At 33.5% G+C, this 15,077-nt stretch overlaps 1 protein-coding gene and 1 long non-coding RNA gene across 6 annotated transcripts in view; one reads left to right on the top strand and one right to left on the bottom strand.

The window, feature by feature from the left end:
* The window catches only part of PTPRQ (protein tyrosine phosphatase receptor type Q), a 246,273-nt gene that overhangs the window by 19,127 nt on the left and 212,069 nt on the right, over nt 1–15,077 (bottom strand). For all 4 annotated transcript variants that reach the window (XM_072772894.1, XM_072772895.1, XM_072772896.1 and 1 more), the window contains 2 exons: nt 8,177–8,258; nt 4,932–5,022 (listed from right to left, as the gene is read on the bottom strand). In XM_072772894.1, coding sequence (XP_072628995.1) covers nt 4,932–5,022; nt 8,177–8,258 — 173 coding nt within the window. The remainder of the gene's footprint in view (nt 1–4,931; nt 5,023–8,176; nt 8,259–15,077) is intronic.
* Nucleotides 1–15,077, top strand: part of LOC140602804 (uncharacterized) — a 76,086-nt gene that overhangs the window by 40,860 nt on the left and 20,149 nt on the right. Inside the window, exon 2 of one of the 2 annotated variants that reach the window (XR_012005717.1) lies at nt 5,421–5,498. The exons of the other annotated variant lie outside the window; for it this stretch is intronic. This is a non-coding gene — a long non-coding RNA (uncharacterized lncRNA). The remainder of the gene's footprint in view (nt 1–5,420; nt 5,499–15,077) is intronic. 2 annotated transcript variants of the gene reach the window in all.

Below are 15,077 nucleotides of genomic sequence, written 5' to 3'. Positions count from 1 at the left end.
AACAAAAGTGCTTGAAAAGTATTTGAATAATTCTGTTTCCTCTTTTCCTACTACAAGATACTGTTAAACATTTTAATTCATGATATTTTGACAGATACAAGTTATGTCTCATAATACTTATTTTTATTTCCTTAAACGTGAAAGCAATTGAACTGAGCTGCTTGGTTTGTGTATTAGCCATTTTAAATACCTCTTCCATTAATGGCCTTTACATATTGTACTATTTTTCTATTTAAAAAATTTTTTTATACAAAAATTATGTTACATATTCAATACATATGATGTCTTGAAATTTTCTTGTCATTTTTTGACTCTATCCATCAGTGTAGCTAGCTATCTTGCCATACATAAAATGTACATTTCTTAATAATCAAAATTCCAATTATTTTTTCTCATGGCGTCATTATGGCTTCTTGTGTCACTCATACAAAGATGTCTGTCACACCAATATTTTTATTTTTACAAATCCATATTTTCTTCTAGAACTTTAATGGGTTTTTCTGCTTTTGTTTTAGCCTCTTCAATCTTTGATCCATTGGGATTTATTATTTTTTATGGAAGTAGGTAAAATACATCTTTTATTGTTTCTTTGTTGCCATTTGTAACAACAAGCAGTCCCAGTTTGTTAACATTCCATCACTCCCTTCACTCCCAAAATACCACTCCTATTACACACCAGATTTCTCTATGCATTTCTAGGCCTATTTCTATTTCTGGACTATTAATTAATTATTAATTTATCTGCCTAATTTTTCTTTAATACCAAACTTTTAATTGTTACTCTCCAGAATATTTTCAGATCTGGTAAACCTAGATGCTCCTAACCATTATTTTTCTTCAAAAAGGAGGTTCAATTATCTTTTTTCCCAAGGATTTTTACCAAATTGGTATTACAGTTGGTATTTCAATGGAATGTCCAGTGCTAATTTTAGCTAGGCATGGAAATGATAGAAAATACCTCTTACTACATAATTATTTTGAAGTGTTTTTTAAGCTCATTGTGGAAGCACTTGGTAGTAGAGGAAAAATGGGTAAATGGGCTTGGGTTTGAATTCTAGATTTGTCTACCATATGAATGGCTTTGGGTGAATTCCTTACCTTCTCGGCTCTTTCATTAATTCACTTAAAATACATAGTTATAATATTTATTTTGTAGAATCCTCTTGAGAAAAGCTTACATGAAAGCTTATGGAACTTTTAAAGCTGATTACAATTTAAGCATATGTTACATGTTAAATGACTTTGCTGTATTGTTAGTCATTAAAATGATCTGCCCAATAGGTTTAGAGATGGGGAATGTTTAAGCAAATTTATGCAAATTATTAATGTCCCAAAGACTTTGAATTTGGTATGATCTAAGAGTTTTTTAAAAGATTTTATTTATTTATTCATGAGAGACAGAGAGAGAGAGAGAGAGAGGGAGAGAGAGAGAGAGAGAGAGGCAGAGGCACAGGCAGGGGGAGAAGCAGGCTCCAAGCAGGGAGCCCGACGTGGAACTACACCCCAGGATCGAATTGGGATCCCAGCCAGGATCACAACCTGAGCTGAAGGCAGATGCTCAACCACTGAGCCACCCAGGTTCCCCTGATCTAAATATTTTAATGACATTGTGGCTAGTCCTGTGACTTAGGAAGGGAAGCCATCAGGTTTCTATTCACTCTATATGCCTGCTTATAACTATCTGAGTCAACAGTAAGCTACACTTTTCTTTGTGGTGTTGGAACATTTCTGAAGGTCATAGTGTCCTATCAAACAGAGATTTGGAAATCCCTTCAGCAAACATTTGCTGCTAATTCTAGTATCTTAAAGCCCTGTAAGCTAATATCTTCTAAAATGCACTGTGATATTTGAAATCCTACTTCCTACATTACTCAGGGGAAACAATGCACTTCACTAAGCTGTCTCAAGCTAAAATTCAGTCTATTAAAATGAATTCATTCTCTATGGGAGAAAAAAAATGTTTCTTCAGCTTAATGGCTTCTCTGCAAGCACAGTGGGTGAATATATTTAGTTTAAACATCTCATTTGCTTGTACTGTGTGTGTGGCAGGGGTGTACTGGCTCAGAGATGGCTGTGAGTTTATAGGTCGCCTTCTAACCCACGTTGGGGAAGTGGACTTGTTATGTCCAGAGTATAGACACTAAGGGCCTGTTATTAAATCTTATTCACCCAGAAAGTTAACAGCTTTTAAAAGTAAGCAATCTATTTATTACTAACAATCATAAGAATTAACATGGAGAGTTTTCCATGTTCCAGTACTGGGCACAGTGATTTATATAATTATTTCATCCAACCCTCACAATAACCTTATGAGGCGGGCACCACTGAACAATATGTACAGTCACTTATGCAGTTAGTAGGTACACAGGACTGTAGCAAAGGAAATTTGATTAGAGCCTATGCTTTCTTAGCATTTTTACTATACAGCAGGCAGTACATATCAGTTGAGTTAAATTATTCTAATCCCATTCTTGAAAAATAGAGAAATCTACCTAACAAAATTATTTCTTAATGGACCTCCAACTCTCTGAAAGGATAGCTAAGGAAAAGTTTTCCCCTACAAATCCATTAAAGGATATTGAATGTAGATGTAATCCATTATTTGAAAAATTATGTTTTCTGTACTGAAATCAAGAAAAAAGCAAAAAAAAAAAAATATGATGTCATCCTTTAGACTCTAACAAAGGTGAAAAATGCATGAAATTCTAATTATAATATCCCAAATATCCTTGGTTTACAACATAATTCCATTGTTAGCAATTATTTTTTGCCTTAGCCTCAGATTTGATGAAACTGGGCAATTATACATTTCAGCTTCTTGTTGCTTTAAGGTTGTTTATTTATTTTCATTGACCATGCTTACTCTCTTCTTGTCTTCTAAGTAATAAGCTATGTGGTCTGACTTTTCTTATAGCCATGATGTGAATCCAGATAATAATACACTGGGATCTTAATAATAAAAGACTCAAATATCACATTTAAAAAATATCTTGCTAGGGCACCTGGGTGGCTCAGTCAATTGGTATCTCACTTTTGATTCTGGCTCAGGTCATGGTCTCGGGGTCTTGACTTTGAGTCCATGTCAGGCTCTGTGATCAGCTGGATGGGGTGGGGATGGGGGTGGGTTCTGCTTGAGATTCTCTCCCTCACTCTTCTTCTGTCCCTCTTCTGGCTCACACACACTGTCTTTCTCCTAAAATCTTAAAAGAAAAAAAAATCTAGCAAACATCTCAATTTTTTATTTTAAATTGGACACTCTTTGGTCTTTGGAAATAAGTTAGCTACATTTGGTTTGCTTATTTTATATATACTGATATATTATAAATTACTTCAGCCAAATATGTGATTATAAATAAATATTAAATATTCCATGGTAACTGTCTTTCAATCAGATTACAGTGTTTATTTTCTTTTTTTTTTTAATTTTTATTTATTTATGATAGTCACAGAGAGAGAGAGGCAGAGACATAGGCAGAGGGAGAAGCAGGCTCCATGCACCGGCAGCCCGACGTGGGATTCGATCCCGGGTCTCCAGGATCGTGCCCTGGGCCAAAGGCAGGCGCCAAACCGCTGCGCCACCCAGGGATCCCCAGTGTTTATTTTCAAGAAGAGCATTGAATAAGCATGAAACAGCTAGTACAGAAAAAATTTAGGTAGAGACAAATATAAAAACATGAGAATTTCCATATTTCTTAAACTTATGATGCATCCAACCCAGGTTAATTCTCTGAAAAGGAAAACAAAAGGACCTGTTGAGAGAAACATCAAGCCATAGAAATTTAGAGACTCAATACTAACATTCCTTGTTTCCTACAATAGTGTCTGATTTGTCAACTTCCTCTTAAAGTCATTTATTTACAGTTTGCTTTGTTCCAGAAAGGATTTTGGGTGATTAAAGCTATTTGCATTTTCATCCTATCCTAATTCTTGGGAATTAGCAGATTCCACTAGATTACTACTTCCTCTATCACATTTCCCTAAATTTGTTTACTTCATGCCTCAGTTATGCTTGATTTCTAGAATATCAGAAATGGTCCACGTCCTCCTATCCACATCCTTTATGATTTTACACTTTATGATTTTATCCTTCTTCAAGTCCATGTCTTTCTAGATAGAAGAGTTAAATTCTTAAATAAGGAATTTTCCTAGTATGGTTTTGAAAAATATTTTAAAATTAGGAATATTTTAAAATTCTAGATTTTGAGACAATATTAACAATATTTCAGAATATCACAAATAGCACTTTTTTATTTCATAGTATGAAGTGTATTGAATTAGAATATAGATAGTAGGTCCATCTGTCCAAAAAATGTAATATCAAACATACAGTTATTATCAACAGAGTAATGTTTTATTTTTCCTTTTACATCACTGCTAATTCTTAAAGTGATAATATGGTTTCTTTTCTTATTGATTGAAAAATGAAGTTTTGTTTACTATGGGGAGGCACAACCCTACTTCCTTTGTAAAACCAATCCTCGTAAGCACACATTTACTTTGATCTTCAATGAATATTTGGCAATGCATTTTTTTTTTATATTCCATAAGAAAACACTGCCCTGCTTTTAAGGGAAATGAATACACAAAGTTACATGTTTCTCTTTTCATCTGAGAACTAGATCTGTAGGAAGATGTTAGAGAGGTTTGTTACATGGGTTAAATTACAAAGCTAAGAAACTATTAGGTCTACAGTTTCTTGCACCTGCACAAGTGAACCTTGTACCAACAAGCTAAAAGTCATGTACATCAACTTTAATAAATACTAACAGAGCAAAAAGAGATACAATTTGAAAATTACTGCTAATAAAATGCCTTCTGTAATTCAATTAATAGTAATATAATAGGCTTAAGAAATACAAAGGCCAAGATACAGTTGGTGCTCATTTTTAAACATTTTGCAGGTAGAGAGCAGAGGCAATAAAGGCACATACATGGTTTTATGTTTGGAAAGCGGTTTTTTGCTCTGTTCCAAGGCAGATCGGCATCAGTTGAAGAAAGATCCTGAAGGAATTTTGGTAGTTCCTGTGGAATGAAGTCATTGCAAAGTTTAGATTTATTTCAGAGGTAAATGAGAAATTCTACTTAGGAAAAAAAAATTCTTTATCCTAAACCCTTTTGCTTTTAAATTGAAAACCCCTCTCATAACTGCAGAAACAAATCAAATTAATAGCAATGAATTTACATAAACGTCTACTGAAAATATCCTGAAAAAAATTGGTCAGTTGGGCTCTCACTTTCTCTGGGATAATTTCTTTGTACTTTTGGAAGCTCTTAAGATGTGGCAAGCATGTTAGTAATAACCCTTTTCCATACTTTACTAATGGTTTCATCAGGAACATGCTGAGTATTATTTAATATTTTAATGTCTACTTAGTAGGGGAAGGGAGTTCGGTGATTTATTTTTTGTTTTTTCTCCTCAGGCAGTGTGATTTCATGCCTGTTAATTGGTACAACATTGGTCAGTTTAAGAAGATGCCAAAGGTCAATTCCTGTTCTCGGTAGGCATTGTTAAATCGATACTGGAATGCAAAGGTGCGATTAAGAATTATCAGACCCAGATGAAGAGTCAAGGAGATCCATTTTTGACATTTTGGTAAAAAATCATGATATTATCCATTCATCATTAAGAAAGCTGGTGCAAGAAAATGTGTTCATTATTTTTTGGAGCTGGTGATTTATATTTACAAAGTTTATAGATTTTCACTTTAGAAATAAGTCTCAACTTGCCAAATCCCTTAAAAAGTATGAAAATTTTGTGCTTTTACAATTTTTTGCCACTATTATAAATTTTTCTATTAGATAAGTGTCCCTTTATCCCTTATTTTCCCTCAAAAAGAAAACCCAGTCTTTTGCATGTGGCTATGTGTTAGCAGAGAGAAAGAGTGTAAGCATCTGAAATCTGATGTATTAGCACAAAAGGCTAAGAAAAGAATTTGTTTAACCAAGTAGAGAATCCTAAAACAGTTTTCCTGTGTCAAGGTGTTGGGAATATATGTCAGCATATTCATAAGAGACAAAGGAATAGAAGGGGAAACAAAGGTGAAATGGAAATCTCCTGAGAGGTGGTACTTTTTTTCTGTAATTATTTCACATAGAAGTTTCCGTTTATAGATTTAAATGACTGTGACCTTGATAATCAATACCCAATTACCAGGTTGACTGTTTGGATAGTAATGTTACACTTGGCAGCCTTTGGAGGCCCTGTGTTCCCTCCACCATCTCATCCAGCTCTTTCTCCTACTGCTTGTTCTCTTCAGTGGGATCATAGATGAGTTAAGCTGTTTTGCATCCTTAGGCTTTTGTCTTCCTTCTCTCTTTCTGGCATATTCCTCCCCCTTTATCTACCCATTGGTCTTCTGCTTGTCCAAAAGTTCATCTCAAAGGCCATCTCTTTGTTGAGTCTTTTCTGCTATCCAAATAAAGTCAATCCTCACTTCTTTCTGTGTATCTCTGTCATGATACAGTGTTTTATGTATTTTTTTGTGCACGTCTGCAGTTCTTCTCATAGTATGAGCTTCTTTAAGGTAGAAGTCACCATCATAATAGCTAATACTTGTGTCAGCCACTCTTCATAGTGTTACACACATTCAATCATTTTAGTATTCACAACTGAGTGAGATAAATACTATTATTTTACAAATAAGGATATTGAGGAACAGACGGTTTATGTGATTTGTCCAAAGTCACTTAGCTATTAAGTGTTCAATTGATATATATCAATACGTCAAACACAATGCCTACCATACAGTAGGACCTTACACATATTTAAGGCATAAATGGGTATGGTCTGAGTTCTAAAGTTTATCAAATATGCATTTATTTATTAAAATATAATTCACTTTAAAAAACTTAATACAGCATCAGGATAAAAAATAATTTTTAAAAAGTTCCTTATATACATAGATATGTATTTTAAAAAGTTTCTTACATACATAGGGTTATGTATTTATATTAAAAAAAGAAAAAAAATAAAAAAAGAAAAACAAGTTGTTAAAACCATGATCTCCAAAAAAGTTGTACTAGAAACTTTCTCAGTGTAATATACGTGAAAACGTTATTGCTAATAAAACTTTTCATCTACTCAGTCATGCATAATGTAATTATGTTCGCTCCTATTCTAGTGAAATTACACTTTTGCTCCTGAAAAATTGCGAGTTCTCGCTGTGTAAATGCTAAGAAAAGTTTTATGGTACCATCGATTTTGTTAAATCCAGGCCGATATTACTTAAGAAGCATAACCAAAGAGCTGTAGGAAATACCATTAATCTTCTCACATTTTGTTATTATTCCCTGAGAGGCTGAAATATTATAATCCTGAATTATTCAAGCCAATTGCTTAATTCTTTGTTTCATAGGTTCACACACTAAAAATTTCATGAAAAAAAGAAATAAAATTTTTGATGACATTTAGAAATCCATTTACTTATATAACACAAAATAATCATATAAGTTTGAAAAGAAGTATACAAGTTTTTAAAAAGCTTATTTATAGATCTGATATATACCTGATGCATAGATATACAAAATGCTAATGGCAATATAATTAATCTTACTTTTAAATAATGTTAAAGTAGAATGTTAACATCACATATTCTCCATAATGTGATAGTGTTTATTTCATAGTAACTTAACAATAGGCCTCATAAAATACAGTTATTTTTACTTTTAGGTAGTTCTAGAAATAATAATTATTTTTGTATTTTCTGGAAACACCACGTTCTGTTCTCAGGTTCATGTATGTCACTAACATAAACTATGCAGACAAATAAAAAATAGAATCATTTAGTCTTAACCTAAAATAATTATTTAAATATAAAAACAACATTTATGATAAAGCCTAAATCTCGCATGCCAGCAAAAACCAATGACTACAACCTTCCAGACACCCGTCTACATCTGGATGAGACAGCAGAGAAGAAATGAGGCCAGGCTGCCTCAGGCTGGGGAGGTCTGAAGAAGAACACCTTTTCTTCACACAGTAGGTGAATAATTCTGTTCAGGTTGCACCAGAGGCCACCCAGTGTAACATTACTATCCAAACAATCAACCTGGTAATTGGGTATTGATTATCAAGGCCAGAGTCCTCCATGGCCTTGCATGCTTAAAATGGACATGAAATGTGACACATGAAACGACTAGAGGTCTGGCAATGTTGTGACAACTGCTAGTAACATACCGAAAATTCTTCTTGAAACTTTAGGTTGTTGTTTGTGCAAAGCTCTTCAACATGTTGCAGGAAGGATTTCTTGCTTACCGGCCTCCAAGCAAAGAGAGGTATAAAATGGAATCGTGTTAGATTGGCACTGGCTGTACAGTTAACAAATCAAAGAACAACAGACACTTCAAAACCCATAGCCACACAACCCTTTCAAGTCACTCTGTCATATTTACAAAATTAGCTTTCCCCTGTAAGTGCTTTCTTTGTATCCATGGCACAAAATTCTTTCAATTTTTCAGTGACTTTATATGAATGATTTAACATTGTAAGGAAGAAAGTTTTTCAAGTAAATATAAGGGCATAAAGTTATCATTGGATCCTAAAGCACATAATACCTCTTTGTCATACAGAAAACATTTTATACATTACAAGGTTTTAGAAGATATAAAATATTGCAGTGACCTCATTCTCATAATGACATGGTTTTTAAACCCTAAGGAGTTTAAATATCCCCGTATTACTTCCCAAGCTAAAATACAGACATGCAAGCTTCACCCCAGAGAGAGAGAAAGCATTTCTCCAGTTACCATGCAATTAGTCATGCTTTTATGATTTATATCCAGCTTGGAGGTTTTTCTAGCAAACATACAAAAAAGGAACCACACATTAAGATTCATTGAATCTGTGAACCTAGCATTGATATTCAAAAAGAAGAAAAGATATTTAACAAACTTACTTGATGGATTTTCTATAACTAAGTAACCTGCAACAGAGATTGTGTTAAATGCATGATAAGTTGAGGGCATGGCTCTTTCTCAAAGAGTTCTAGATTAAAGTCAGATAAATATAATAAATCAGTAATGTCTGATGTGCTATGTCTTTACCTGATAGGCAATCATTATTTTAAGTTCTATTTTATTTTCCTAAGTTATATTATTTGGACTTAAATATAACCAAATAATAACTTAGTTTCTTTTTCAAGCTAAGACACTCTTTTAATACTGTTAGGCATTTGGGGTGCTATGTTAAAAACAGGTCACTTTTAAGCATATATTGCATAGTATTTAGAGTCTAACTAAGAGAGTTAAAGTGAATTTTTAAAAATATTTTGTCAATAGAGAATGCTTAACCAGGGAGAGTGGATCTTTGAAAAATGACATCATATTGCCTACGTTTTATTTCATGAGTGAGTTTTGATGAGTATATAACCATAAAAAATCACAGTTCTTTCAGTTACTTTAGACATATCTCCTGTGACAGTTCATTGGTCAAGTTATTCATACTCTGAAAAACAATGAAATAATTTTTAACAGCTAAATAGACTATGTAATGCACAAATTCAGAGAAGGGAACATCTTTAATAGCACATTTGTCATGCACAATCAATTAGCACTGCAAAACCACAAAAGGCACAAGGTATAATGAAATAAAATGAATAAAACATAACTTCTTCAAAATTTTAAATATTATCAGGGATGATTTTACTGCATTCCTTAAGTGAATAATGTTTACAAGAGGATGTGATTTCTGACACAAAGAACAAATGAAAGAAAACAATTAGATTGAAAAATGTGTCACAATGAATGCTATGAAAATGGTCAATAAGGGGTGTGTTCAATGAAGAAAGCATGAGTCAAAAAGTTCATTCTATTACAATATAAAGGTTAATGAAAAATATGGGGGTGCAGGAGCAAGTACTACCAAGAAGAATGATAGAATTCTTGGTTAATGGGATAGGCTGTCTCCAAGGAGAAGGAGGTATCTCCCAGCTTCTCTGGGCATAACCTCATACAGCATCCCATTATCAAACGTGGCATCGCAGTGGTAAAATAGCAGTGTTCGAGCAAAGTCTTTGTAGATGAACTTGTAAGCTTCCCACATTTCACCTAGAGTGATTCTGAGAAGGCAACAGAGAAATTTTTAACCAAATGGATATGGGGATGATTTAATGGGTTACTGAATCAGAAGAATCCTAGCTTTGGGGTTTGCGATAGGAAGATAGTGTCTGAATTAGAGGCCCTGGAAATACTTCTGACATAGCAACAGAAAGTAGGGACAGTCAATCCCTGTTGGAAATGATTTTGCTTCGGCAAAGACCAGCAAGAAAAAAATATAATAGTGGACTAGACCCATACTACCCAAGTGCCCTTAGATGCCTGATGCCCAGTGCTCTTGTGATATGATGTTCCTCAGAAACAGGAAAGGCAAGGGAGTTAGGTTGGGCAAATCCTAGTTAACTGAGCTTAAAACAGAAATATGAAGGAGATATTTGAATTAGCAAGATCAACTTCCCTGCTACCACACAGAAATGGAAATTCTTGAGGTGCAAAGATACCACTTTCATAACAACAGGGATTATTCAATTTGTGATTAGTGAAATTCAACCACACTATGTCTGATTTAATGATAGGTTCATGGTCCACATATGTAAGGACAGTCAGACTGTCATCATATAGTGGAGAGAGTCTCTCTTTTCTCAGAGAATCCAGGATTATTTGAGGTGGTATTGGCAGGATATTTTTACTAGGCTATGTAAAATCTAAAGTAGGGCTAGCTTCTGGGAAGCCATCAAGGCATTTGCAGAATCAGAGTACGTTCATCAAATCCTCAAAAGATACTAAATATGAATAGTCATATTAAAATACAAATGCACAAGAAATAGCTAAAGCAGCCTTGTTATTATTCACATCCTTCCTCTTCTCATTCATGATGTCTAGTCTCATTTAGAAACTATAACTAATAAAAATACTTCCTTTTGTCAGTTTCTTTACAGTGAAAAACATTACAGAAAGTTGCTTTCTTTAAACTATTATTTTGCATTTGAAAGATATCTCTAAAGAAATTAGTATCTGTAAACTATACAAATATTAGTAACTGTAACTGGCTAGCTATTGGATCCAGGTGGGTATTTGTGAATTCTTTCCTTACTCAAAATATTATGGCTTCAAAGTCCTGTTCCAACATTTACTAGCTACATTACTTTGAGCAAGTTACTTAATCTTTCTGTGCCTCGGTTCTTAATTTGGAAAATAGGGTAAGTTTATGTAAAGCTAAGCTCATATATGTATAATGCTTAGAAATGCCCTTGGCTTTAGAAGCAATACATAAATATTAGTTAATATCATTAGTATTGTAATTGCTATTTCTACTTTATTTTGCAAAACTCAAGCTCCTCTTAACCATCTGTCCCACTATTTACACTGATATAAAGGAAGGTTTTTGCTTGTTGCTAAAAGAATATTCTATTTAATTTACTCAAAACTGATTAGACTAAAATGTGCTAAATTAAGCAGCAAGATTTCCTTTAAAAAAAAAAAGATTTTATTTATTTATTCATGGGAGACACACAGAGAGAGGCAGAGACATAGGCAGAGGGAGAAGCAGGCTCCCTGTGGAGAGCCTGCTGTGGGACTTGATCCCAGGACCCAGGGATCATGACCTGAGTGAAAGGCAGACGCTCAACTACTGAGCCACCCAGGTGCCCCAATTTCCTATTTTATTCTTCTCAATCAGGGTCTCAAAAAAAAAAAAAGTGGTCATAAATACCCAGATTTCAAATCCAAATTTGGCTTTCTAGTTCTCAATTCAAGACTCTAAATAAATCACTAATAACATAAAGATTGTAATGATTCAGTTTTCATATTATTATGTGAAAGCATTTCTCATCACGCCAGCATGTTTAACATAATTCCTTACAACTACCTTTCACATATCCTGTTTTTATTCTAGATATCCTGTTTGTACCGTTCTAGGTATTTCCTCACAACCATCCTACTGATTCCTCAATAGCTGATTCAAATATTAACTCTTCCATTGACCTTACCTGTTCTATTATAGAGAAGATAATTTCTTCCTTCAATGAAATGAAATTTCTATGGACAAATCACGTTCCACCTTGTATTATGGCCATATAAGCACATGGATTAAGGACACTTGCATTGAGGTTCATGGGTACTTGAAGGCAGGGGCAGGATTAGCACTGACTCACTACATGACCCTCATAACTTTATTCATAGTTGACAATGAATTAGTCATTATTAAATATACTGACCAACATACACAGCAAGCTAAATATATGTGCTGTGCTTATTATTCAAGTATCTGAACTGAATGATTTTTCCACTAAAATAGTAAGCAATTGAGACTTCTCAGGAGCTTTAGATAAGTATGATCAATAGCTGCATCAATAAACACTACATAAGTCTAAACGAAGCCATATTAGATCCCCTAACATTAGAAGTTCATGCTAGATACTTCTTAGGAAACTAGACATATGAATGATAAAATCATCTTTCCTATCCAGTAATAAAAAGACAGACTTCAAAAAAAGAATAAGAGCTCTTGCGCTTTATTTCTTTTGTATCACTCTCTTTATCTAAACCCAATCACTTAAGGTAACCTATTCATTGCATTTGTATTTACATAATGTGAGAAACAACTATTTAAAATAGAAGATTTTTGGTTGTTGTCTGTAGTATCCATATCACTGCTTTGATACATAGCCTCATATTGTATGGGTGTATTTTTAACTTTTAACTTTAGAAATTGGCTGTATTTTGGGGTGCCTGGGTGGCTCAGTTGGTTAAGCACCCAACTCTTGATTTCGGCTCACATCGTGATCTTTTAGGGTCCTGAGATTCAGGTCCACATCAGGCTCTGTGCTCAGGCTTAGAGCCTTAGGGAGTTTGCCTAAGATTGCCTCTCTCTTTTTCTTCCTCTACCCCTCTCCCATCTCTAAAATAAATAAATAAACCTCTAAAAAAGAATTGGCTGCATTCTAAATGTTATTATAGGCTTTTAAAGTTTTATTTTTAAATAGAAAAAAAATTAATTTGGATGGTTTATAGAGGGAATTAGAAAAGAAAGTGGAGTATAATACGAAAAAAAAAAGCACTGGCTTTTGCTGATGAGGAAATTAAATTCTTTTAGGAAAAACTGTTGGTTAGATAAGCATAAAAAAAAATACCCTCCCAGAAATTAACGTGCATGAAAGTCAACAACGTTATTTCAGGAGTGCTATTTTCAAATGAAGTGATCTGTAAAGACACTCAAAGGAACTCAAATAGAAAACTTTTTATTAACATTTTTAAAAACTAAAATTGTTATGTGAAGAGCATTTTATACTGGTATTTTATTGACTTACAATGGTGAATGATGCTATCAAATCAAATTCAGTTCATCATTATATAAATCAATTTGGGAACTGTCCAGATTTCAGTAAGATAACTGACCACTTTCCAACAGAAAAGCCTAAACACTTTTTATTACATGAATCTTAGCTGTCTTAAATCCTATTCCCTTTTGTTGAAAGGGTATTATTTCGTGTCTGGGCTCATTTTTTAAAAGTCTATCAAAAACTTAAATTCCACTCAGATTACTCTTGATAGATCCAGAGAGGAATCATTTATTTATGTTGGCAGTGGTGATTGAAGACCATATTGTCACAGAGATTCAGCTTTCCCCCAAGGTCAATTAGTTGAAATCTATAGGGAATTAAAATATAGTCCAAATAGAGAGCCATGGATGATAGCCTCTAGATGAGCAGCTTAAATCAGCATTACCAGTGGCACAGGACAAACTGAGAAACTTTGTGTTTTCTACCTAAGTTAGGTTAAAAAAAAAGAGTCTCAAATTCTATTGCATTGATTTAAAATATGTATTTGTCACGTTAACAAATAAAATAAAAATTTGAATATGAGTACCAGAATCTATCGTTCTGGTAAAACATAGTAATCTTTCTAAGTTTTATTAAATATGGAGTGTGAATTTTTAATTTCTGTATTTCAATTAAGCCATTAATTGCTCCAACATTTACATCTACTTCTAAAATGATATCCTATTACTTATCTGCAGCATTTACTGTAATGCTTTCAAAGATGTCTTTAGTTTTGTGCTTTTCTATTGATTTTATTTGTGCTAGGCTTTAAAGTAGCATTCTTTTCGGTCTTTCTTCATTCTTTTATCAAATCACCAATAATTTTCCTGTTCCCTAATGTAAATTTAAAAAGTTAAACAATCCTTAGAAAGTTAAAAGCAGAGCCAAAGTATGACCAGCAAGTCTACTTCTAGGAATATATCCACAGGAAAGAAAAATACTGACTCAAAAAGACATCTGCTCCCCATGTTCATGGCAACATTCTTTACAACAGCCAAGACATGGAAGCAACCAAAGTGCCCATCAGTGGGTGAATGGATAAAGAAGTCGTGGCTAATATATATATATATATATATATATATATATATATATATATATATACAGAGGAATATTATTTGGCCATAAAAAGAGGATATTGTACCATTTGCAACAGCATGGATGGGCCTAAGGCATTATGCTAAGTGAAACAAGTCAAACGGAAAAGGACAAATATTGTATGATCTCACTTACATGTGGAATCTAAAACACAAACAGCAAGTTCATCGAGAAAGAAATCAGATTTGTGGTTACCAGAGGTGAGGGCAGAGGGAGGGGGTATTGGAGGAAGGTGGTTAAAAGGTACAAACCTCCAGTAGTAAGGGAATAAATGCTAGGGATATAATGCACAACACAATGACTATGGCTAATACTGCTATCTGGTGTATTTGAAATTGTTCAGAGAATAGATCCTAAGAGTTCTCATCACAGGGAGAACATTTTTTTTCCCATTTTCCTTATCTGTTTTCTTTCCTTTTTATTGTATTTATATGAAAAAAAAATGTTTGTTAGTTGAACCTGCTGTGGTAATCACTTCACAATATATGTAAACCAAACCATGATGCTCTACACCTTAAACCTACAATATTATCCTAATACCTGTACTGTACAGCTGACACTGAAACTTCATTTTATAAGGTAAACATACTACCTCAAGAAGTAATGTAATATTTTTCTTTTTTTTTTCTTTTTTTTTTGTAATATTTTTCTTATTAGAAAAACAATCAA

This window comes from Canis lupus, chromosome 13, assembly GCF_048164855.1.
Source record: "Canis lupus baileyi chromosome 13, mCanLup2.hap1, whole genome shotgun sequence".
NCBI classification, from domain to species: Eukaryota; Metazoa; Chordata; class Mammalia; order Carnivora; family Canidae; genus Canis; species Canis lupus.
Note: the sequence above shows the minus strand (reverse complement) of the source record. Positions and strands in the feature narration are given on the sequence as shown.